Source organism: Xenopus laevis, chromosome 5L, assembly GCF_017654675.1.
Source record: "Xenopus laevis strain J_2021 chromosome 5L, Xenopus_laevis_v10.1, whole genome shotgun sequence".
Lineage (NCBI taxonomy): Eukaryota > Metazoa > Chordata > Amphibia > Anura > Pipidae > Xenopus > Xenopus laevis.
Genome location: NC_054379.1, coordinates 5,084,013 through 5,110,598, shown reverse-complemented (window position 1 = coordinate 5,110,598; position 26,586 = coordinate 5,084,013). Strand labels below are relative to the sequence as shown.

General features: G+C 37.9%; 1 protein-coding gene across 1 annotated transcript in view; it reads right to left on the bottom strand.

Annotated features, from left to right (window-relative positions):
* Positions 1–4,690, bottom strand: part of fshr.L (follicle stimulating hormone receptor L homeolog) — a 112,555-nt gene extending 107,865 nt beyond the window's left edge. The window contains 1 exon segment of the mRNA NM_001256260.1: positions 4,382–4,690. Coding sequence (NP_001243189.1) covers positions 4,382–4,530 — 149 coding nt within the window. The 5' untranslated portion in view covers positions 4,531–4,690.
* Between the last annotated feature and the right edge of the window lie 21,896 nt (positions 4,691–26,586).

Here is a 26,586-nt window from a genome sequence, read left to right as displayed (position 1 = left end):
ACTGGATTTAAACCTGAATTGATCTAACGGTGTGATTTGACATCTCACACCAGGTTCTCCTGAGATAATGAATTCTGGAAGTTTTGGACAGTGATATGTAAGATCGATATTCCAGAAAAGAACTTGATCTGCAAGATTCTTAATTTAATATATCGGCCCCTACATTTTTTTGATAACAACTTTTTATGCTCATGTATCAATCACAACTAGGAAATAAGTGGAAAAAGGATTCCCTATATTGATCAGTCTTCTATCTGGGAGAGGTGAAAAGAATCTACTGTCTTTCAAGATCCTGCTTTGATTTTTTTTTGATCCACAAAAATCACAGCAAAAAAAAAAAAAAAAACGATTTACACAACTCATGGCAAAGTATGGTCTGGAAGGTTTATAAATCAACCCCTAATTGCAGGTCTTTATACTTTAGTAATAACTGTGAATTATATCAATTCCCATAAAAAGGGCAAACCCAATAAACACTAAGGGGAATGTAATAAAAGTTAGTAACGGAAAAACTATTCACAATGCCAAAAGTTATGCCTTTGTGCGAACAAACTTTCCTTTGCACAAATCTAATACAGGTATGGGACCTGTTATCCAGAATGCTCGGGACCTGGGGTTTTCCGGATAATGGATCTTTCCGTAATTTGGATCTTCATGCCTTAAGTCTACTAGAAATTCATGTAAACATTAAATAAACCCAATAGGCTGGTTTTGCTTCCAATAAGGATTAATTATATCTTAGTTGGGATCAAGTACAAGCGACTGTTTTATTATTACAGAGAAAAAGGAAATCATTTTTAAAAATTTGGATTATTTGGATAAAATGGAGTCTATGGGAGACAGCCATTCCGTAATTCGGAGCTTTCTGGATATCGGGTTTCCGGATAAGGGATCCTATACCTGTATAGCTTTTTTCGAACCAGGAGACAGTAGAAGAACTTTTGAGAGTTTGCGTCAATGCGCAGTGAATGCAATAAAACTTCATACTGAAAAAATTATGTTGGGTCCAAAAGATTACGATACCTTTAAATACTTCTTAAACGTGGGCAATTAAAATTCGCATTGCAATAACCGTATAAGGAAGAATATTACATTGCGAAATTCAAATCGTATTCTTATTGTTGTTCTCTTTGCAACTTTTATTACATTCCCCCCATAACTGCTCTAATCCTTATCTCCTCAGTGTTCTCATACCATCCCAATGGCAGAAATCCAAAATCCATGCTGGCTTAGGCTAATATTTATGAGGCACCTGCTATTGATTGGTAAATATTGTGTTTCTGCGTTGATCGTAAATCCATTTAAAGAAAATTGTGCCCCGTCAAGCAACAAAAGATTATTTCCACTTCCAATTAGGCAACAACACATTTATTATTTCATGGTACTTATTGTGCTTATTACCTAGTTGCCCCTTCATTGGGAAACAGCAAAAAATCCCACCACATCCCTGTCTTTCTCTCTCCTCTCTTCCTATCGCTCACTCTCTAATAGAATTCTATATATCTATATCAGTATGGCAGCTGCTGTCAGAATGATGGATACCTGGGGGTTTCTGGGTAAGGGATCTTTCCGTAATTTGGATCACCATTCCTTATATATGCTAAAAATCATATAAACATGAAATAAACCCAATAGGCTGGTTTTGCCTCCAATAAGGATTAATTATATCTTAGTTGGGATCAAGTACAAGCGACTGTTTTATTATTACACAGAAAAAGGAAATCAGTTTTAAAAATGTCAATTATTTGGTTAAAATGGAGTCTTTCCGAGACAACCTTTCCATAATTCAGAGCTTTCTGGATAACGGGTTTCTGGATAACAGATCTTACATCTGTACGTATGAATTTCTAATGTATGTATGTAAAAAAATATAAAACAAAATAAAAAATATGATGATGTATGGAAAAAAAAAGAATTTATATATATATATACAGGTATGAAATCTGTTATCCGCAAACCCGTTATCCAGAAAGCTCATAATTATGGAAAGGCCATCTCCCATAGACTCCATTTTAACCAAATAATCCAATTTTTTAATTTCCTTTTTCTGTGTAATAATAAAACAGTAGCTTGTACTTGATCCCAACTAAGATATAATTAATCCTCATTGGAAGCAAAACCAGCCTATTGGGTTTATTTAATGTTTATATTATTTTATGGTAGACTTAAGGTATGAAGATCCAAATTAAGGAAGAATCTGTTATCCGGAAAACCCCAGTTCCCAAGCATTCTGGATAACAGGTCCCATACCTGTAATAATAAAACAGTCGCTTGTACTTGATCCCAACTAAGATATAATTAATCCTTATTGGAAGCAAAACCAGCCTATTGGGTTTAATTACTGTTTATATGATTTTCTAATAGACTTAGGGGCTGATTCACTAACTTCGAGTGAAGGATTCGAAGAAAAAAAAAACTTTGAATTTCGAAGTGTTTTTTGGGCTACTTCGACCCTCGAATGGGCTACTTCGACCTTCGACTACAACTTCGACTTCGAATCGAAGTATTCAAACTAAAAATCGTTCGACTATTCGATAGTCGAAGTACTGTCTCTTTAAGAAAAAACTTCGACCCCCTAGTTCGCCATCTAAAAGCTACCGAAGTCAATGTTAGCCTATGGGGAAGGTCCCCATAGGCTTTCCTAAATTTTTTTGGTCGAAGGATAATCCTTCGTTCGTTGGATTAAAATCCTTCGAATCGTTCGATTCGAAGGATTTAATCATTTGATCGAAGGATTATTCGATCGAACTATTTGCGCTAAAATCCTTCGACTTCGATATTCGAAGTCGAAGGATTTTAATTCCCAGTCAAATATAACCCTCGATATTCGACCCTTGGTGAATCAGCCCCTTAAGGTATGAAGATCCAAAATATGGAAAGATCTGTTAACCGGAAAACCCCAGATCTTGAGCGTTCTGGATAACAGGTCCCATATCTGTATCTATTTATATGAATATTTACAAAACTATAGAAGAACATATATGGAAAAAATATAAGCAAATATAAATGAATTATATATATATATATATATATATATATATATATATATATATATATATATATATATGATAAAAATGAATACATACAAATAATGAAAAACTTAGCATAAAAAATATTTATATAGATACAGATATCTACATATATATTTATGTATATCTATATTTATTACTGATCCTTTCTCTCTACAAGAAGTGGTTTATATATTAAGCTGTGTGTGTGGGAGGATTGGGAGCGCTTGGCTCTATTCTGTATCTATAAAAAGTGACACCACTTGCTGCGCTGACATCACAGTAAACATGCGTTCTTAAGGCAGATAAGACGCGCTACAAGATAAACACTACAAATGCAACATTAGAATTTTTCTTGTCACCCAAAGCGATATAACGAGACTGACAAAACTTCTTTCCTAGAATTCATGATGATAAAAGAAAAAAAAAAAACCCAACAACTTTGGATATAAAAATAGATTGCACCTGACACGAAAAGCACTTTCTCTTATTCTCTTTCAATAAACATCTCCATAAAATATAGGAAAGCTCATTGATACACAGGTATCTCTCCTGCTCTTTATGTATCAAATAATAATTATAAAGAATAGTCATATACAGGTATGGGTTTCCAGATAATGGATCTTTCCATAATTTGGATCTCCATACCTTAAGTCTACTTTAAAATAATTTAAATATTAAATAAAGCCAATAGGCTGGTTTTGCTTCCAATAAGGATTAATTATATCTTAGTTGGGATCAAGTACAAGTTACTGTTTTATTATTACACAGAAAAAGGAAATCTTTTTGTAAAATTTTAATTATTTGAAAATGAAGTTCATGGGAGATGACCTTCCTATAACCTGGATCTTTCTGGATAACAGGTTTCTGGATAATGAATCCCATACTTGTTCTTTTAAGTCTGCTAAATAATGATCTGAACTTTAAATAAACTAAGAGGGTTGTTTTGCCTCCAATAAGGATTAACTATATCCTAGTTGGGATCAAGTACAGATATGGGATCTATTATCCAGAATGCTCGGGACATGGGGTTTTCCGTATAACAGATCTTTCCATAATTTGGATCTTCATACCTTAAGTCTACTATAAAATCATATAAACATGAAATAAACCCATTAGGCTGGTTTTGCTTCCAATAAGGATTAATTATATCTTAGTTGGGATCAAGTACAAGCGACTGTTTTATTATTACACAGAAAAAGGAAATCAATTTTAAAAATTTGGATTATTTGATTAAAATAGAGTCTATGTGATTTTGAGCTGTCTGGATAACAGATCCTACACCTGTACAACGATTCTGATTAATGGTATATATATATATATACTGTATGACTTTATTACTTCTAAATGAATTCATAACTTTAAAGACTTACAATTCGGTGGCATTCCTGGGGATATTATTTGGAACGTGTTCCATCTTGCTTTCTTGGCAGACAAAACTCCTGCCCAGGCACTGGCAAACAGCGTGGCATCCAAAACAGGGACTCAAAGAAAACAAGAGGCAGAGGAAAATAAGAGGCATTCTGTCTACATGTGATGTCCCTCTCATGCTCTAAACAAGTTCAGACTTCAGTCACAGGGAAATACTTTCAAGATCCGCCTTCAAAAGAGGAGTAACGTGCCTGAAACTGAGAAGCTACATTTGTGCACTCGTGTTTAGCTCTATGGCCTCACCATTTATCAATAGAAAGCTCCGTTGGTAACAAATGTATAAGGCTCTTTGGGCTGCGACGTAACCTTGAAGTTTAATCCCGAGAGCAGAAAAGACAACAATATCAGTTGGACCCTGAGTGTTTTGCATTTCTGCCCGAATGTCTAATATTAACAATTGTAGAATTTCAGAGCAAGGGACACGGTGTTTATCTGAAGTTCCAGCTGTCCTTGAAGTTTCTGCCAATGCTGTTTTATTTCATATAAATACACTGACTTTAGGGACAATACCTGCATTCTAAACACTTTCGATTCGGTTTCAGAAGACACACGATTTCAGTGAATAATTAAACAATTACCCCAGTAATAGAGATTTATAGAATATTCTTATGTATGTTCTACTGGTCGGGATCCAGTACTGTTAACTGATTGTCAGTAACAGAGTAGGTCATTCTATGTTTTATCATTTACAGAATTATATGTGGGATTCCTCCAGGTACTCTGGTTTAAAGGCTAACTGTCACCTTAAACAGTCTCACCCACCTGAGGAGTGGACTAATAGAGCCCACGCTATGATTGGGGGAAACTATAGATATATATATATATATATATATATATATATATATATATATATATATGGACAGCACCTCATTCCCAGCAACTTGATTATATCTGCCCCTGTGCACGGACCCAATTGCATGTACAATAAAAAACAAAAAATGCCAGCACCAAGGGTCTTGTGTCCAAAAAACTTGTATTAAGACATGGTATGGTATGGTTTTTTACATACCGGGGCCGATTCACTAACTTCGAGTGAAGGATTCGAAGTTAAAAAACGTTGAATTTCGAAGGTTTTTTGGGCTACTTCGACCATCGAATGGGCTACTTCGACCTTCGACTACGACTATTGAAGGATTCGAAGTAAAAATCGTTTGACTATTCGACCATTCGATAGTCGAAGTACTGTCTCTTTAAAAAAAACTGCGACCCCCTAGTTTGCCATCTAAAAGCTACCGAAGTCAATGTTAGCCTATGGGGAAGGTCCCCATAGGCTTGGCTAACTTTTTTTGATCAAAGGATATTCCTTCGATCGTTGGATTAAAATCCTTCGAATCGTTCGATTCGATGGATGTAATCGTTCGATCGAAGGAATTATCCTTCGATCGTTCGATCGAACTATCTGCGCTAAATCCTTCGACTTTGATATTCAAAGTCAAAGGATTTTAGTTCCTAGTCGAATATCGAGGGTTAATTAACCCTCGATATTTGATCCTTAGTGAATTGGCCTCACCATGTCTTAATACAAGTTTTTTGGACACAAGACCCTTGGTGCTGGCATTTTTTGTTCTTTATTATATATATATATATATATATATATATATATATATATATATATATATATATATATATATATATATATATATATATATATACTCAAGAAAAATGCTGCTGCACACCAGGATTCCAATGCCTTCCATTGCATATATATTTATATATATATATTTTTTTTTAAATTGCCATTGCCAGAGCTAGTCTGCCTGCACTGGAAGGCAGCTCCCGGCTCAGGTGGCCATGTTGGGGTACATGCATGCCCATAATGAGCGAGTGACGCTGCCGTTGGCTTCAGGAGGAGCCCTCAGCTACTCAGACTTAATGTGAGAGGACCACGGAGAGAGTTCTGGGCAGGCTAGGGAACTGAACGTTAGAGATGTCGCGAACTGTTCGCCGGCGAACTTGTTCGCGCGAACATCGGGTGTTCGCGCTCGCCGGAAGTTCGCGAACGTCGCGCGACGTTCGCCATTTTGGGTTCGCCATTGTTGGCGCTTTTTTTTTGCCCTCTCACCCCAGACCAGCAGGTACATGGCAGCCAATCAGGAAGCTCTCCCCTGGACCACTCCCCTTCCCTATAAAAACCGAAGCCCTGCAGCGTTTTTTCACTCTGCCTGTGTGTGCTGAAGAGATAGTGTAGGGAGAGAGCTGCTGCCTGTTAGTGATTTCAGGGACAGTTGAAAGTTTGCTGGCTAGTAATCGTTTTGATACTGCTCTGTTATTGGAGGGACAGAAGTCTGCAGGGGTTTGAGGGACATTTAAGCTTAGGTAGCTTTGCTGGCTAGTAATCTACCTTCTACTGCAGTGCTCTGTATGTAGCTGCAGTGGGCAGCTGTCCTGCTTCTGATCTCATCTGCTGACTGCTGCAATAACAGTAGTCCTTGTAAGGACTGCTTTTATTTATTTTTTTGTTGTTTTACTACTACTACTACTACTACTATAAGAGCCCAATGCTATTAGTCTAGCAGTGTTGGGGAGTGGGACTGGTGTGCTAATCTGCTGCTCCTAGTAGTTCAGCAGCACCAACTTTAATTTTTTTTTTTAATATTCATTTTTTTTTTATTTTACTTTTTTTTATTTTACTACCGCTGTAGTAGTGTATAAGTTGACCTTTTAGGCATTATTTGCCCTGTAGGCATTTTTTGCCCAGTGTGTTATTCAACCAACTGCCATCTAGCTGTGTGACCTTGTTCACATTCTGTCTAAATATCCATAATATTACCGTCTCCAGAAAAAACACCGGAGTGACTTTTTTCAAGCAGCCATAATATATTTTACGTAATCCGTATCCATCGCTGTAGTAGTGTATAAGTTGACCTTTTAGGCATTATTTGCCCAGTTTTTTTGGCCGCAGCCACTGAAGCACAGAGGCCAGAAAAAATATGCCATATAAATGCTGAAAATAGTCATTTTTTGCCATACGTTGACTCAACGTATATGGCAAAAAATGACTATTTTCAGCATTTATATGGCATATTTTTTCTGGCAACTGTGCTTCAGTGGCTGCGACCAAAAAAACTGGGCAAACAATGCCTACAAGGTCAACGTATGGCAAAAAATGACTATTTTCAGCATTTATATGGCATATTTTTTCTGGCAACTGTGCTTCAGTGGCTGCAACCAAAAAAACTGGGCAAACAATGTCTACAAGGTCAACGTATGGCGAAAAATTACTATTTTCAGCATTTATATGGCATATTTTTTCTGGCAACTGTGCTTCAGTGGCTGCGTCCAAAAAAACTGGGCAAACAATGCCTACAAGGTCAACGTATGGCAGTTGTTTAAAGAGAACAGTAGATTACTAGCCAGCAAAGCTACCTAAGCTAAAATGTCCCTCAAATCCCTGCAGACTTCTGTCCCTCCAATACAGAGCAGTATCAAGCAGATTACTAGCCAGCAAACTTACTATCATCTGTCCCTGAAATCACTAACAGCTCTCCCCCTACACTATCTCTTCCAAGCACACACAGGCAGATTTTTCAGATACATTTTTGCCCTTGATCCCCCTCTGGCATGCCACTGTCCAGGTCGTTGCACCCTTTAAACAACTTTAAAATCATTTTTCTGGCCAGAAATTTTTTTTTTAGATGTTAAAGTTCGCCTTCCCATTGAAGTCTATGGGGTTCGCGAACCGTTCGCGAACCGCTCGCATTTTTGCGCAAGTTCGCGAATATGTTCGCGAACTTTTTTTCCGACGTTCGCTACATCCTTACTGAACGTATCTAAGGGATGAGGGATCAGGCAGCATAGACATGGAACAGGCCCGGGTCAATACCAAATGGCCAAAACGGTAGCAAATCAGAAAGCAGAAGTGTAGTCAAGGTCACAGGCTGGGATCAACACCAACCAGTAACATGGTACAGAATCAGGATTCAAAGAATGGTCAGTAACAGGCAGGGGTCAGTACAGGCAGCAGAATGGCAAAGTCAGGGACAGGCAAGGGTCAAGAACAAATATCAGACTTGGAAAACACACCCAGGAACTAGGGAATAGACATTTACTTTGGGAAGTGAATGTTTGGTTGAGATCCCTTTAAATGTTCAAATTTCACACCAAATTTGATGATGTCACAAGACACGCAGAAGTAAAAAGACGCAGGCATCATACACGGAAAAGACACGCATCGGCATGCAGGAGAAGTCAGCACTGTGAGTGTCCTCACAGGGAACACAGCGGATGTCCCCCCGGCCCACTGGACCACCAGGTACTCTTACACTGAGTTAATGTGATAGGGACTTAAGGGCATGTTTACTAACATTGGAGATAGATATCTGGAGAGATCTCTGGAGATGTTGCCCATAGCAACCAATCAGATCTTTGCTTTTATTTAAGTTATTTTATTTAAGTCTTTTTATTAAGTTATAGGTAGCTGTCTAAATCTAATTGCTCTAAATCTAAATGATTGGTTGCCATGGGCAACATCTCCAGATATTTATCTCCAATGTTAGTAAACATGCCCCTTAAGCTGGCCATAGATGCAAAGATCCGATCGTTTGAACCCTCAAACGATCGGACTTCCCTATCTCCAGACCTGTCACTAACCTTTCAGATCAAATAAAGTAGAAAAAGAACAGATCAGCGGATGTTCTGCCCCTACAGCAATCGTACGAAAGTTATGTCTGACAAAAGCTGGTGACACTAAAATTGTCAGATCGGCAATACACGCAGAGATATTATCGGCAGCGAAAGAAATTTTCTAAAGCGACCGATCGGCATGGCAGGACAGATGTTGGGACACTCCACACACGATCCGAAAATTGTACAAATCGAGGATTCGTATGCTCAGATCTTTGCGTCTATGGCAAGCTTTAGATTGTAAGCTCTGCTGGGGCAGGAACTGATGTCAATGGTTTAAGGAATTGAAATATCTAGTTTCAGTAATAGCTCTAGTAATTTGAATTAATCAAAACTAGCAAAAGTTGCTTAGTGCCCCACTGAGTATAACAGCGTGGGGGTTAAAAATCCCCAGGTGACCACCACCAGTTTTAGGGGTAGCACTCAGTTTCCTAGGAAGTAAAAAGATATGTTGAGGCTGAAAACATGATGGTGGGACTTAACTTAATGAAAAAAAGTTCTTTATGCCTCCATTTTTTTCTGTTGAGCTGTAACTGATCTATTGAGTCACATTGATGATGTATCATCTGCATTGCCAAGAGAGAATTGAAGACAAGAACAAAAGAATTGAGCACAGGCTTCTGTGTAAGGTTTTATGGGCTAGAAGTCTGAAAGGATTTGGACAAAACTGCAGAATTGTGAGAGTGAAAGCAAATTGGAATGTAGGAGGAACAAGACTTGGACAGGTGTCACCAACGACAAGTTAAAGCAGGAGAAAGAGGGCGAGAACATGGGAGAAGGATCTGAAATGGCTGTACTTTAGAAACATAGTAGTAGTTGGCAGTGTTACATTTTCTGAAAAGTGAAATAGTGTATAAGAGCAGGAATATGTAACTGGAAGTTGTAAGGAACATATGACAACAAAAAATTGTCCATCAAATGGAAGGTTTTAGCAAGAAAGTACCTTTGATAGCACTGAGCAGACACAAAGAGTAATCAAGAGTAATGTGACATTCTCAGCAGAGTCTTTAGAACAAACTGCTTCTACTTTTCTGTGAAGTTTATATTCAAAGGAGTTTCTACATTCATAGAGTAGGTTGTCAGTGCCTTGTGGCTTAAGGATTGGATTCAGGACCAAGGAAGAAGCTGTTGTACAAGAAATAGTCCGATTCGCGGTATCCAAGGTGTTTGTGGTTGTATCCAGGCAAAGATCAGGGCAGGCAGTGGTCAATCATATTCAAGAGACACAGAAGAAAGATCAGACATAGTCAGATATAGATTCAGAAGTAGAACCTATAGTCAGTCATTAAACCTGGGAGGCTGGTGTCTCTTTATTTAAAATTTTCGCACCAATCTGCAATGAGCTGACATCACATGGCAGTGTGTTGTAAAGTCATTCACATTGGAGCCACCTCTTTACTTCTTCACACAGAGCGCACCAGAGCACTTCCAACATAGGCAGGCTTTGTTCTATTTCTAAGTTAAACACAGACAAGCAGAAGTCCATTATGCAGAGAGTTTAGCACTGGAAATCCAATTATCGACCTTGGAAGGACTAAACATGAAGTAGCTTCCCTGTTCTCAGTTTAGCACAATAAATTACAAAAACCATGGATTTTCTGTGATTGAAACAATAGGCAAAGAGTATGTTTGCAGTATGCACAAGCTGTTTTTTAATTAATTGCCTTCTTCTTCTGACTCTTTCCAGCTTTCAAAAGTTCTGCCGCTGACCCCATTTAAAAACAAATGCTCTGTAAGGCTACAAATGTAATGTTATTGCTACTTTTTATTCCTCATCTTTCTATTCAGGCCTCTCCTATTCATATTCCAGTCTCTTATTCACATCAATGATTTGGACCCTAATAACCAGACTGCTGAAATTACAAACTGGAGAGTCAAATAAAAAGCTAAATAACTCAAAGACCACAAATAATAAAAAATGAAAACCGATTACCAATTGCATCAGAGTATGACTCTTTACACCATTCTAAACAAATTAAATGTGGCTATTTACACAGTTTTTTTTGGCATTAAACATTTTACATAGTATGATAAATAGGCCCTTTAATACACAGGGTTAACGACTCAATGCTTATGGCTTTATGGCTTAATTTATTACTTTGTATTATTTTTTACATATTATGAACATGTAGGGGCCGATTCACTAACTTCGAGTGAAGGATTCGAAGTAAAAAAACGTTGAATTTCGAAGTGTTTTTTGGGCTACTTCGACCATCGAATGGGCTACTTCGACCTTCGACTACGACTTCAAATTGAACGATTCGAACTAAAAATCATTCGACTATTCGACCATTCGATAGTCGAAGTACTGTCTCTTAAAGAAAAAAGTTCAACCCCCTAGTTCGCCATCTAAAAGCTACCGAACTCAATGTTAGCCTATGGGGAAGGTCCCCATAGGCTTTACTAAGTTTTTTTGATCAAAGTATATTCCTTCGATCGTTGGATTTAAATCCTTCGAATCAAACGATTCGAAGGATTTAATCGTTCGATCGAAGGAATAATCCTTCGATCGTTCGATCGAACTATTTGCGCAAAAATCCTTCGACTTCGATATTCGAAGTCGAAGGATTTTAATTCCCAGTTGAATATCGAGGGTTAATTAACAAACTATTTGCGCTAAAATCCTTCGACTTCGATATTCGAAGTCGAAGGATTTTAATTCCCAGTCAAATATTGAGGGTTAATTAACCCTCGATATTCGACTGAGAATTTAAATCCTTCGACTTCGAATATCGAAGTCGAAGGATTTTAGCGCAAATAGTTCGATCGAACGATCGAAGGATTATTCCTTCTATCGAACGATTAAATCCTTCGAATCGAACGATTCGAAGGATTTAAATCCAACGATCGAAGGAATATCCTTCGATCAAAAAAACGTAGGAAAGCCTATGGGGACCTTCCCCATAGGCTAACATTGACTTCGGTAGCTTTTAGATGGCGAACTAGGGGGTCGAAGTTTTTTCCTTAAAGAGACAGTACTTTGACTATCGAATGGTCGAATGGTCGAATAGTCGAACGATTTTTAGTTCGAATCATTCGATTCGAAGTCGTAGTCGTAGTCGAAGGTCGAAGTAGCCCATTCGATGGTCGAAGTAGCCCAAAAAAAACTTCGAAAATCGAAGTTTTTTTACTTTGAATCCTTCACTCGAAGTTAGTGAATCGGCCCCTTAGTGTTTTTGTTTATTCAATTAGTGTTTTTCTTTTTTTAACTCCGAGAGGCCTATTTATCAAAATCTGAATTTACATGTTGCCTAGGACAGGTCTTTTTAACTTCTACATGACCTTGCAAGCTTTCAGATGCGTAGGAAAGCCTATGGGGACCTTCCCCATAGGCTAACATTGAGTTCGGTAGCTTTTAGATGGCGAACTAGGGGGTCGAAGTTTTTTCCTTAAAGAGACAGTACTTTGACTATCGAATGGTCGAATAGTCAAACCTTTTTTTAGTTTGAATCGTTCAATTCGAAGTGGTAGTCGAAGGTCGAAGTAGCCCATTCAATGGTCGAAGTAGCCCAAAAAACACTTCGAAATTCTAAGTTTTTTTTACGATATTCGACCCTTGGTGAATCGGCCCCGTACTATTTGAAAGGAATCCTTCTTCTCCAGAATCCCCATCCTACCCCATACCAAGAGTGCTCAATGTTTACATTTCCATTGAACAGAGATGTGTGAACTACCAGGATTAGCCTTTCCGATTATTATCTCTCTGTTATAACACAATACATCTGTCTATAATTAAACGTCTTTTTATAAGATGTCTTAAGAAGCGACCAGCGATCTGTCTAGAATGAACTTTCAGAACTATCCACACTCAGCTTAGGTTCAGAAACAAAACGCTTCATAAATATTGTTCCTTTAAATTGACAATAAAGGCATGCATCAAAAGCAAATAATTGTTTACTCGATGAACTTTGCACGAGGAAACGTGACTCGAATGCCCTTTTTTTATTATTAAACCTTGGACTAATTTCAGAGGAATGAATCTGTAATTCATGGAACTTATTAACAAGCCTTTTTTATATATTGTTTTTAGAAAGAACTGCATGTCCTATTTAAACAATGTTCTTAAAACAGATTCAACTTTCCAATTTTCCCAAGGCAATGAAGAGCGTCAAATGGTACGAGTCTAGAATGACTATTGTCATGGGTGCATCGGTTGCTCTTGTGTTCAGCAGTTGCCGCCCCAGGACATATTAATAAAGATGAAATTTGTAATTAACAACCTCTAAAGTTATGGTTTATTTTGCAACTCTTAGATTCGAGGTAGTATAAGTAGGGTTGGATTTGGAATTGTATTTCAATGTCTTACCATCATTTGAGCTAAAGTTTTGCTCAACACTAAACAATTTTCAATCATTAGGCTGCGGTGCAATGAGGATGTACAACATCCATGTAGAGACAAGAATCCTGTGCACTCACCTATATTAATAACGACCATTTATTAAGACATTTTATGACCAATTCATCTCACAAGTGTTCAGCCGAGTTGAGACCAGGGTTCTATTCAAATCAGTGAAGTAGTCGGTCAAGTTATTCCATTTCCATCTAAGTAAACCCATTTTGTACAGACATTGCTTTGTGTGTGGTGTAATGGTCCCTAAAACTGTTTCCACAATGTAGAAAGCACAGAATTACCACAAATGTCATTGTATGCTGTAGCCTTAAATTCTGCTTTCCCTGGAACACGGCCCAAATTGTGAAAAACAGCCTCAGACCATCATTCCTCCTCCATTAGACTTTGCCATCAGCATTAGACATATAGGCAGGTAATGTTCTTCAGGCATCTAGCAAACCCAGAATTTTCCTCCTCCATTAAACTTTGCCATAAGCATTAAGGGTATAGGCTGGTAATGGTTTTCAGGCATCTAGCAAACCCAGAATTTCCCTCCTCCATTAAACTTTCCCGTCAGCATAAGGTGATTAAACAGGTAATGTTCTTCAGGCATCTAGCAGACCCAGAATTTTCCTCCTCCATTAAACTTTGCCATCAGCATTAGGGGTATAGGCAGGTAATGATTTTCAGGCATCTAGCAAACCCAGAATTCTCCTCCTCCATTAAACTTTGTCTTCAGCGTTAGGCGATTGAGCAGGTAATGTTCTTCAGGGATCTAGCAAACCCAAACTTTTCCTCTTCCATTAAACTTTGCCATCAGCATTAGGCATATAGGTAGGTAATATTGTTCATGTATCTGGCAAATCCAGAATTGTCCTCTTCCATTAAACTGTGCCATCAGCATTAGGCATGTAGGCAGGTAACGTTCTTCACGTATCTTCTAAATCCAGAATTTTCTTCCTCCATGAAACCTTGTTATCAGCATTAGGCATATGGGCAGATACTGTTCTTCAATCATCTACTAAAGCCAGAATTTCCCTCTTCTATTATACTTTGCCATCATCATTAGGCATAGAAGCAGGTAATGTTTTTCAGGCATCTAGCAAACCCAGAATTTTCCTCCTCCCTTAAACTTTTCCATCAGTATTAGACACAGAGGCAGGTAATGTTTTTTAGGCATCTAGCAATCCCAGAATTGTCTTCTTCCATTAAACTTTGGCTTCAGCATTGGGCATATATACAGGTAATAATGTTCTTCATGTATCTACCAAATCTAGAATTTTCCTCCTCCATCATCATTAGGCATATGGGCAGGTAATGTTCTTCAGTTCTTTGACTGTTTTGGGGTTCAATAGCAGTGACCTTTTCATCACTCCAATGTGCAGGGTGATATTGTGTGTGGCTGTTCACCCATAAAAACCCCACGCATTAAGTCAGGAATTCGGGAACTTGGCAGTCAGTGTTCAAACTGAAAACATGTCATTTAAGATACAGCGCCCTCATATGTTTAAATAAAAATGTGTCCATGGCCAAGGGTAATGAGCTGAAATAGATTAGTAGGAAATTCTGTATTTTACTGAAATATTTAAAGCCACATCCCATGAAAGTATTCAATCCAATTTATTGCCATATCACTGCATTGACAAACCTGCAAGAAAATGTCACCACTCCGTGTTTTCTTTATGCACTAATAATAGTTTTAGTCTTCATTTCAAAGTTTCTTTGCAAATAAGAAAAAAACATTAGCATGTTATTTTTACATTAATTGTATTTGTGTATATTGGGATAACATATGGTGCGGATAAGCTCCTGCGATGTTCAAAATTAAAATCAGAAATGTAGTTGCCAACTACGAGATAGCACTTCTGTGTTATTTCTTGTCTTACTAACCAACATTATATTTCACTGTATGTCTACTAAGGGACCAATTCACTTAGGGTCGAATATCGAGGGTTAATTAACCCTCGATATTCGACTAGGAATTAAAATCCTTCGACTTCGAATATCGAAGTTGAAGGATTTAGCGCAGATAGTGTGATAATTCCTTCGATCGAACGATAAAATCCTTCGAATCGAACGATTCGAGGATTTTATTCCAATATCCTTAGATCAAAAAGTTAGCCAAGCCTATGGGGACCTTCCCCATAGGCTAACATTGAGTTCGGTAGCTTTTAGATGGCGAACTAGGGGGTCGAAGTTTTTTTTAAAGAGACAGTACTTCGACTATCGAATGGTCGAATATATGATTTTTATTTTCTTTGTACTTGGAAAACACCAAATCCATATTCTTTTTTCTGCCTGGAGCTGACACCTGCCATGCGTCTGGGCCTTTTCTACCTCTCCTGCCTTTTTGCCTGTTGTTGAACCAATTTCTGGGTTTTCAAGGTTGGCATATTCTTGTTGTTGCTGCAGTAGAAATGCTGGGGCCCTAAAAGAATACCAGTGAATACACGTTGGTGTCCTATATTGTTAGATGAATCACTGGTCTCCTATAGCACTTAAACCCCTTAAGCCAGTGATCCTCAACCAGTGGCTCTCCAACCCAGTGGCTTCAAAGCAGGTGCTTATTTTTGAATTCCAGGTTTGGAGGCAAGTTTTGGTTCCATAAAAACCAAATGTACTGCCAAGCAGAGCCTCCTGTTGGCTGCCAGTCCACATAGGGGCTACCAATAGCCAATCACATACCTTATTTGGCATCACATAGGAACATTTTTCATACTTGCATTGCTCTCCAACTTATTTTACATCTGAACGTTGCTCATGGCTAAAAAAAAAAGGTTAGGGACCCCCACCTTAAGTCATAGGTGCAAAGCTGTAAGGTAAACTCAAGTGATATAACTGACTGTTTTGTATGTATCTGCCATATACAGACATTGATATACTGTATGATATGTGTGTTGTGTCTATTTTCATCTAAATCACAGAACACAATGACAAGTTATGTACCATTTTGCAATGCATGGATTTGCAGAGATGATTAGTTTGTTTCTTTTGTGGATGAGATCTAACAAATAATTTTGTAGACACATCAGCAGTCTTAACTAGGTTGTCATTTTAGGATGTTAAAGGTGATGGATTTTGGAGGGGTTACTGTAATGATTTTATCACTTAGCCATAAATAGGTTAGACGTTGTCAGTGCCCTGCAAGTTTGCAATTTATCAATGTTAGATTTTACATTCACACATCATCTATGACACAGCTGCTGGTTGCAGGTTACAGAAGAAATGCTAAGAACTGGTTTATTAATCGTGAACATTTGACTTTCATTAGAAATTGAGAAGAGTTTTACAATGATCAACAGTGACAATAGGATAAGAGATTTTGTGCTCATCAGGGTGTGCGGTTGTATGGATGATACTGTATGTGTAGAGATAAGTCAGGAAAGTATGTCTATATATGTGCACTGGGGATCATTCAAACGGGTTTAGCTTGATGAACTTTGATCTTTTTCTGGTCTAATTATGAAATATACTGTATATCGGCATTCATTTCTGTGTAATTGATTTTTATGCCACTTATGTTATTTCCTTATTGGAATGCGAGGATAGTGTTTCCCTGGAATAGAAGTGTGGAAGCTAGGATGGCCCTCTGGTTTATGAAAGAGAGGAGGTGAGTCTAAAGGTGGCCATACACGGGCAGATAATGCTGCCGATATTGGACGTTTAGACCTATTTGACAGCTAATCTGCCATGTATGGAGGCTTCTGACGGGTCTTTCCGATCCATATCTGGACATGATATCGATCGGGAAGGTTTGATTTTTCTCCCGACCGACCCATCGGAGCCCATTGCGCTTGTCATAATCCCATCATTCGGCCATTACCCCCGATATAGCCCTGCCGTTAGTGGCATATCGGGAAAAAGATCTGCTTGTTTGGCGATGTCACCAAACGAGCCGATCTTATAGTGTATGGCCACCTTTACTCTTTAAAACCCTCAATAAAGAAGGATGTAGTCCATAGTCTGGGTAGTAGGGCCCAGGTAGAGAAGCCTAAAGAACTCAAACCAGGGCAAGGGAACTATTTGTAAGAGGGTTCAAAGATTAAAACAAGGTAGTGATGGTTTATTTAGCTAGCAGCCTGGAGGTCCCAAGGTGAGTAATCCACAACCTTAGGTAGCCATGTGCATAAACGGTTCATTGAGTGCTGTAACCCAAAAATGACAGGTGGGTAAAGAGGTACTTTTGAAACCAACAACAAAACACTAGCTGTATCAGTGTTTGACATTTGTCCTTATCTCCAGACATAGATATGTAGAGATGATTGTTTTGATACTATAACTGAATGATTATTTTATACTACTTATGAGTTAACAGTAGGGGAGGGGTTGGACACTTGTTAGATGGAAAAGTCTGAAAACCCACTGCTGTGTGTACTTTACTGATTTAATAAGTGGCACTCTTATTGTCCTAAACTATATTCCAGTCTATAATTGTGCTTCTATTTATGGACTTGTGCATTTTAGTTGCAATCTTTAAAGCCACCCTACCACAATATTGTACTAATCAAGTACTATCCCAACATTTAGAGCACTTGCTACTGTGACTTGTAGTGGCACCTATACCCATGTTCCTCCATTAGTTCTCAAGATATCATTAAGATCAAAGGATCTGAGTTGCTCTTAAAGGAAAACTATACCCCCAAAATGAATACTTAAGCAAGAGATAGTTTATATCAAATTGAATGACATATTAAAGAATCTTACCAAACTGGAATATATATTTACATAAATATTGCCCTTTTACATCTCTTGCCTTGAACCACCATTTCGTGACTCTATCTGTGCTGCCTCAGAGATCACCTGACCAGAAATACTACAACACTAACTGTAACAGGAAGAAGTGAGGAAGCAAAAGGCAGAACTCTGTCTGTTAATTGGCTCATGTGACCTTACATGTGGTTTGTATGTGTGCACAGTGAATCTTACGATCTCAGGGGGCGGCCCTTATTTTTTAAAATGGCAATTTTCTATTTATGATTACCCAATGGCACATACTACTAAAAAAGTATATTATTATGATAATGGTTCATTTACATGAAGCAGGGTTTTACACATGAGCTGTTTTACTCAGTATCTTTTAATAGAGACCTACATTGTTTGGGGGGTATAGTTTTCCTTTAAAGTCAAATTTGGACTCCAGTTAAAAACGGACATTTCAACATATGATAAAATAAATCAGATTCCAGGTACAATTTTATCCTCTGTATAAATTGTTGTGATTAATTTAGCTGGACACGGTGAGGGTAATGTAATAAGAGGTGCAATATTTGCAACAGTTTCAATATCACATAGCAACTAATGAGCATATAGTTAATACTCCCTCCCTTGGGTCTAAATAAACCAATAAGTCACTTATTAAACACAGTATAGCTATAGGAATAAAGCCCCAAGAGTCCAGAAGTATTAAGTACATACATAAGTACAACCCTAACCCTAAGCCTAATATGGCATCATTCTTTTGAAATAAAGAGTGCAGCCATGTCAGGCCTTTCAAAGTTGATTATGATGGTCAGGTCCATGCAACGAATAAAGAGTTATAGCATGCCATATTATATATGGATTGTCCCTCGTCTCCAAAGGGCTATAGAATTTGTGAAATATTCTTGCATTTACTTGATATGTGTTTATAAACCCAACATGTGTCTACGTGATGATACAAAAAACACATGAAATACGAAAAGCATCTAAACTGAATATCAAATCCCAACACATAATACAATATAGTACCCTTTGTAACACTGTCTGGTAGGGTTTCTTATTTTCCAATACTATTCATTTTATGCTTACTGATAGAGCAAGATTTTTAACTTGAATTCCTATTATTAGTTAGAAGTCTATTGAAACTCAACTGTGCTTATCTCCCTGTGTGCCCTACATATCCCTTACTTAAAAGCACTAAAAGCAAAAGATGGCATTTTTATGCAGGTAAAATGCTCTCTAATAGGTTTCTTATGAGGGAGTGTTAATGATACTTTAACTGGCATCCAAAAAACATTGATGGTACAAAGCCATTTCATCATCACATAAGGGAGAATGAAAGTTTAAACCATGGGGAAGGGTGCAAAATGCTAGGCACCCCACAGTAATTATAATCAGTTACCTGATACTCCAGTTTGGTCCTCTTGTCAGCAGAAACTGCAGAGGACCAGGGTATATCTGTAGAAGCTATTTTAGCATGATCGTCTTCCCCTTTGGTCTTCCTTTCTTTGGGTTTGGGCTTGGGCCAGATTTGAAGAAGTGAATATGGAAAAAGACAAAGAAGATGGTGACACCTTCTTCAGAAGTACCCCGGCCATGTGTAGTTTTTAATAAACAGGAGCATCAGCCTGGGGTAACAGGCAAGCAATAATCACTGGGGTGTTCCATACATTTTGGGACAAGCCTCCCCAGCAGTTATCTTTGTATTGTACTTTACTCATTAAAAGCACCAATCTATGGGCACCAATCTTGTAGGGCAGGGGTGTCTACCAGTAGACCTTTAGCTGGGGATCAATAGATCTCAAGACTCTGTCAACAAACAGCTTTCCTATATTGAACATTTCATTCAAACACTTATTACATTAAGGTTAAATTAGAAATAGTTGTTTGTTAAATAAAGCAATATATATTTTCTCATAAATTAATATTACAAGTAATATTTTCCACGGAACAGAATGCTTACAATACTTTTACGGATGTACAGTAGATCATGGAACAACATTACTAAAAGTAGACCTTGCATTAGAAAAGTATGGGCACTCCTGTTGTAGGGAAATCATATTTTACTTTATCACCATATGTGAAAGGGAAAATTATATTGTTTAGCCTATGACATAAATTAATTTGTCCCTTGTACACAAAATACTCTATTCTAAAACAGTTCATTTGTGTTAATCCCCAAATCCCCTTCTCCTAGTTAACTATTTTCCCCCTCTCTATTGATCTGTCGAAATATGAACATGGATATAGAGTAGAAAATGGCGTAGGTTAAGTAGCTCAATCCATGAGTCAGCTACCATTTCAGAAAAAAAGAAAGGAATACCGTAAGCTTCCTAGCTCTCATAGAACAGACTGAGTTATGCAAAATACTGTATAAGCACATGATAATGACGAATCCTATAGAATCACAAAGCAAACACATCGTTTTATGAGCGCCTTCTTTAAGAAGAGAGAACTGGCCGAGAGGCATTTCATGAAACACATATTCATATTGCGGCAACAGATTATGAATTTCAAAGAGCAATTGATCTTAAAGAAAGGCACTTTATGCATGTCCTGCAGTTGTTTGAGTGCCTGAAGCAGCAGTTACATCAGAAGGAAGAGGCAGCTGAGGAGTTTACTACAGGATCTGGCACGTTGCTGTAGGGCATTGCTTCTAAAGAAAGCAACATGGAGCTCAAAAAAAGCAACTCTTTTAGCAGGAACAACTGTAAATGTGTCCTAGTGGAGGAAAAGATATTTAAAAAGCACTTTTGTATGGATTTACTGTAAATGTAATATGGAAAATGTAAGTAGTACGCACATTTTCACTCTATAATATTTCATATTCATTCTCAGTAGTTTGCATGATCCCAATCAGTTCCTGACTCCATAATGGAAAGTCTGGCTATAGTAATTTGGTCTTAATGTTTTAAAGAAATCGATATCCGAAGATCAATGCTTTCTTTGTTCTCATTACTACATATGCCTTTGTGTCCTCTTGAATGAACTATTATTGGAGATGTCCACCATTTAAGTTCAGTAAACTCCTTGTATCTGCAGGGTATATCACCCTCAGGGCCTGGAAAGTTCCTGATAAATCTCAATAGCTGTTGGACTTGACTTCATTAATGAAACATCAGTCTCAAACAACTCAAACCTAAAGGGGTTATGAGTCTAGCTTCAGATAAAATCCAAAACCTGATGCGGGTAGGCCTTCTTTACTGCAAAACTGTTAACAGAGATGTTGTCAAAGATATATAAAGTGTTAAAAAAAGGTCGTTCATCTCATGACCACCAACCTAAAATATCTCCTTTCTTACACCCTCCAGTCCTGATGGCATGACAACATAAAATTTATAGAGCTACCCAAGCTCTAGGGTGATGGTTGAGGAGAACTAAAAGTGCAGTGAATTGCCAAAGGGAAGAAAAAGAACCCAAAGAGGGTGTCAATGAGCTCCACTGCACTTACTCTGCACTGATACATGTGCAATGTGTTTGGGGCGATTTCAGGGGTTATGAACTATACGTGGGGAAGCAGGGTGGGGGGACTATCTAGGGTAGTAGGTAGGGCTTTACTTATTGGGGGGATTTATTCTTCTTTAAAGCAAAAGTGAAACGGAATGCTTGGTGCACATGCAGCTTTAGCTTTATCAAAGTTGGTGGCCTTTTTTAGCATTAGCATAAATAGCACTAGGTGCTATGGCCATGGTCGAGGCCCAGGGTTCCAAATGCCATAGACCAGCCAGTACAGGACACATCATTGCATTTTGTTGCACTTATAAAGCAGAGAGAGATGAAGGGGAGCGACATGATGCATCATGAGCACATTTTGCACCTATGCTGGAATTTTGTAAAAAAAAACTGCACAGTCAATAAAACCATTAAAAGTTGTTTGCATGCAGTCTCATTTCTGTTGTGCTGAGGTTTGACATGTGTTAACTGGGAATCCCATAGGAATCCCAGTGCCTTTCCTATATGATTTCTTCCAACACCCGCCTTCAAACTGCTCTTCATATAATATTCTTTTTTTTTCCCTTTCTATGTGGATATGCCAGCATATTGAAAGCTAGGGCAGAAATTACCTGTAAGCATTAACTCCCCATAGTGCCTACATTTCATTATAAAGGAAGGCTCCAAATTAGACCTATTCATGTAGGACCCAAGGTTGCTCTGGAACAGTAAGTAGGATATGCTTTGATGCAAGTGACAAAATGCAACTGGCTTGGTGCAATATGGATGGCTTGAGTTGTAGATGTAGGAGGTTTAAACTTCTGAGGTCTGAGTCAAATTCTCTAAAAAACCAAAAACTAGCATAAATGTTTTTTGCAAAAGTGTCCAGATGAACACTCTCTGTGTTATCTAAACAGACTCCCTCCTATCTCTGAAATTTCCATTGCTTAAGGCAAGGTATATTCTGAATATAGCTCAGATCTCATTATTGCGTCTAGTAACCACAGGGTGGCATCAATGTACTTTGCAATTAACATTGTAAATGACAGCGTTGCTTTTATTAATGGGATTTTTCCCTTCCCAAATTATACACCTCTTTTTGTTTTTCATTGTATTTGCAATCCTAAAAAAAGATTCAATGATATAATTATTCACATTTTGAAATAATGTTATTTATTCTTCAGTCATTTCTACAGAAGAATGCACAACTGCACGTACAACTGTATCTGCCTATCTATCTATACACGTTTATAATGAGGCTAATGGCACACTCTGCATTTTCTGCAGCTGTGGATTTCTGCCAGTGAGAGAAATGACAGATAGCACCAGTGCAGACTGTGATTGATATTAATGGTAATGGCCTGACACTGTAATCATAGGGCAAAGTACTGACCAAAAACCAGTGTGCATTTTAAGGCTGAAATCTCCTACATATGTGACAAGCAGCCGCCATTAATTTCAGTCTCAGTCTTTATTGCTGGTATTGAGCCAAGAGGAGCATCAACAATATGCAAAATGGACCTCGGCTTTCAGCTTTTACTGACATACCCTTATTGACTTCAGTGCTGTTCAATGGGTGTTTTGTCACTTGTGGTTTTGTGCAGCCCTTGTGTCATTGCTCTAAAGCAATATTGGAAGTAAAAGGTCTCAAAGCTGTACTATAAGTTTGAATTTCAGAAGAAACCTTGGGCTCCAGTGGTTCTTAAACAGGAAGACCATATTTATTGAAGAACAAAGAAACTCAAAAAGAAAAATGTAGTATACTGGAATAAGCTCAACATATCACAGGCACATTACAGAAATAGCTTATTGACTCTCATCAGTTTCACAATGGAGGTTATGACAATTCTCTCATAGGGTAATATCATGACAGTTGTTGAGACCAAGGGTACGGGATATCCAGTCTATATCCTCTGAAGTCTTTTTTCTGGTGGGTGTTGGATATGGAAAGGACCTCACACTTGTCAGTAGTGATGTTTCAGGTCAGGAAAAACTCAACCTGCACTAGACCCTAACCCACAAAACTTTAACCCACACACCCAACATTATCCCACAAAATGTTGCCATAGTAGGGGTTTCTTAATGCAGAAGAATCAGTTTTTTTTGTGGATAACAAGTTGTCTAATTATTTAGCAGTGTCATTCTGTGGCTACTAAAGCAAATAAAGTTCTGTCTTGTATAAAAAAGGGCATTAACTCAAGGGATGAAAACATAATTGTGTCTCTTTATAGGTCCCTGGTGAGGCCTCATCTGGAGTATGGGGGCAGTTTTGGACTCCAGTCCTTAAGAGGGATATAAATGAGCTGGAGAGAGTGCAGAGACTAAGTGCAACTGAACTAAAAGATTTTAATTATGAGGGTAGATTGTCACTGTTGGGGTTGTCTTATCTGGAGAAAAGATACTTGTGAGGGGACATGATTAGTCTTTACAAGTACATTAGAGGACATTATAGACAGATAGCAGAGAAACATCTTTCCCATAAAATGAATTGCCGCACCAGAGGCCCCCCTTTAGACTAAAGGAACAGTACTTTCATTTGAAGCAGAGTAGGGGGTTCTTCACAGTGAGGGCAGTGAGGTTGGGGAATGCCCTGCCGGATGATGTTGTGATGCTGATTCTGTTAATGACTTTATGAGGGGCTTGAATGATTTCTTGGATAAGCAGAATATCCAAGGCTGTAGTGATACTAAAATATCTATAGTGATATTTTTTCAGCCCAACTTCACTATGTAACGACAGTATGTATGCCTTGCTTAATTTTATAGAAGGATAGGGTCCCAATTAAAAATATCTTTTGTGTATGGTTATTGTGTTATAGTAGATATTGAAGAGGCTCTTGGATATGACAATATAGACATTTTCAGCATAATTTTGCCAAGAATTAAAGTTTCACTACAAAATAAAAACTTAGTGTCTGTATCACTGCTGTTCTCGGCTTGAAAAACAAATTCTAAGTGCACAGATAACATGTTGCAAGGTTAAATGTCGATCAGTCTAGAGGCATACTGCACACTCTGCATCATAACATCATTAAAATGGAATAGATGAGGGGACAATCAATACGTTCATGACACCTACAGACTTAAGATATTAGCTCCAAACTTCAACATAATATAGTGCAAATCTTTACTTCACTTAAATGCAAATTGGGTTCTAATCTGTGGTTGTATTTATTTTTACACACATTCCATTAGATGATGTTAAAACCTGCAAATGAAGAAAAGAGAAGTCCGAATGGTCATCAATTACGTGTCCTGAACTTATAATACTATCATTTCTCTGATCTCTTATGCGGTTATTCTATTGTTCCACTGCTGAATTCAGACATGGTGCAATGTCATGTTAAGATCATAAACACAGTGAATGGCCACCCACAATTGTTATAAAATCCTCAAAAAATTGTCATGGCCTTAGACTGGGACCTCTAAAACATTTTTATCTGTGAGAAACATTCAGCTGTTAAAAGAGTTGGGGAGCAACACAAGTTTAAAAAATGTTTCTGCTGGTTCAAAATAAGTGAAATGGTTGTCCATTTGGAAGTCCCTATGTGGCTGTCCAGCATATAGGAGACTCTGTTTGGCAATACACGTGTTTTTTATACAACCAAAACTTGCCTCCAAGCCTGGAATTCAAAAATAAGCTCCTGCTTTGAGGTCACTGGGAGCAACATCCAAGGGGTTGGTGAGTAACATATTACTCATGAGCCACTGGTTGGGGATCATTGCCTCAAATATGGTATGTGACCATAAGTTATTGTCTTCTTTAAAAGTATAAAAAAATAAATGACTGGTAAGAAGATTTTTCATTGGCATTATCCATGTTTACCCAAATTGCTGTTCAGGCAAATGTCCTGTTTGACATGCAACCTTGTGAAGAAACCCCAATTTCTTAAAGCAGACATTAAAAAGAGCCCCTTGCAGCTCATTGAAACTGTTATCTCACAACTACAAGGTCATCATTTTTAATAAGAATTCAGGTTCCTGATTAAAGTTTAACAGTGATCTCTGATATTGAAATGAAAGTATCACCAAATAAGAAGTGTTGGGAATGCCACCATCCTCCTTGTCATCACTTCTTGCTCTTTTCCAGTGTTCTGGATATTTGATATCCAAACCATTGTCATGTATGGACTTTTTTTTTATCATCTGACAGTTTAACCTCAACAGTATCATTTACACACCCCTCATAATGTTACAATGTCATAATATTCTTTATGGATTATTGCACCCATGAAATAGAGTGCTTCTTCACATACAGTATAGTCAATTAAACATCAATGTTTTGCTTTCTTGTGTTATACATGTATTTCAATTTATTTCAGCATCTGATGTTTTTAAGTCACTTTGAACTAAACTTTGTTCCCAAAGATTGATTGTGTGATTCAACAGAGCTTCATTGCATTAACTGCCACATGTTTATAGTCAACTTTCATTTAGGGGCTGATTCACTATGGGTCGAATATCGAGGGTTAATTAACCCTCGATATTCAACTAGGAATTGAAATCATTCGACTTCGAATATCGAAGTCGAAGGATTTAGCGCAGGAAATTCGATCGAATGATCGAAGAATTATTCCTTCGATCGAACGATTAAATCCTTCGAATCGAACGATTAAATCCTTCGAATCGAACGATTAAATCCTTCGAATCGAACGATTAAATCCTTCGAATCGAACGATTAAATCCTTCGAATCGAACGATTAAATCCTTCGAATCGAACCATTCGAAGGATTTTAATCCAACGATCAAAGGAATATCCTTTGATCAAAAAAACTTAGGCAAGCCTATGGGGACCTTCCCCATAGGCTAACATTGACTTCGGTAGCTTTTATCTGCCGAACTAGGGGGTCGAAGTTTTTTTTATAGAGACAGTACTTCGACTATCGAATGGTCGAATAGTCAAACGATTTTTAGTTCGAATCCTTCGATTTGAAGTCGTAGTCGTAGTCGAAGGTCAAAGTAGCCCATTCGATGGTCGAAGTAGCCCAAAAAAACCTTCGAAATTCGAAGTTTTTTTACTTTGAATCCTTCACTCGAATTTAGTGAATCAGCCCCTAAATGTGAT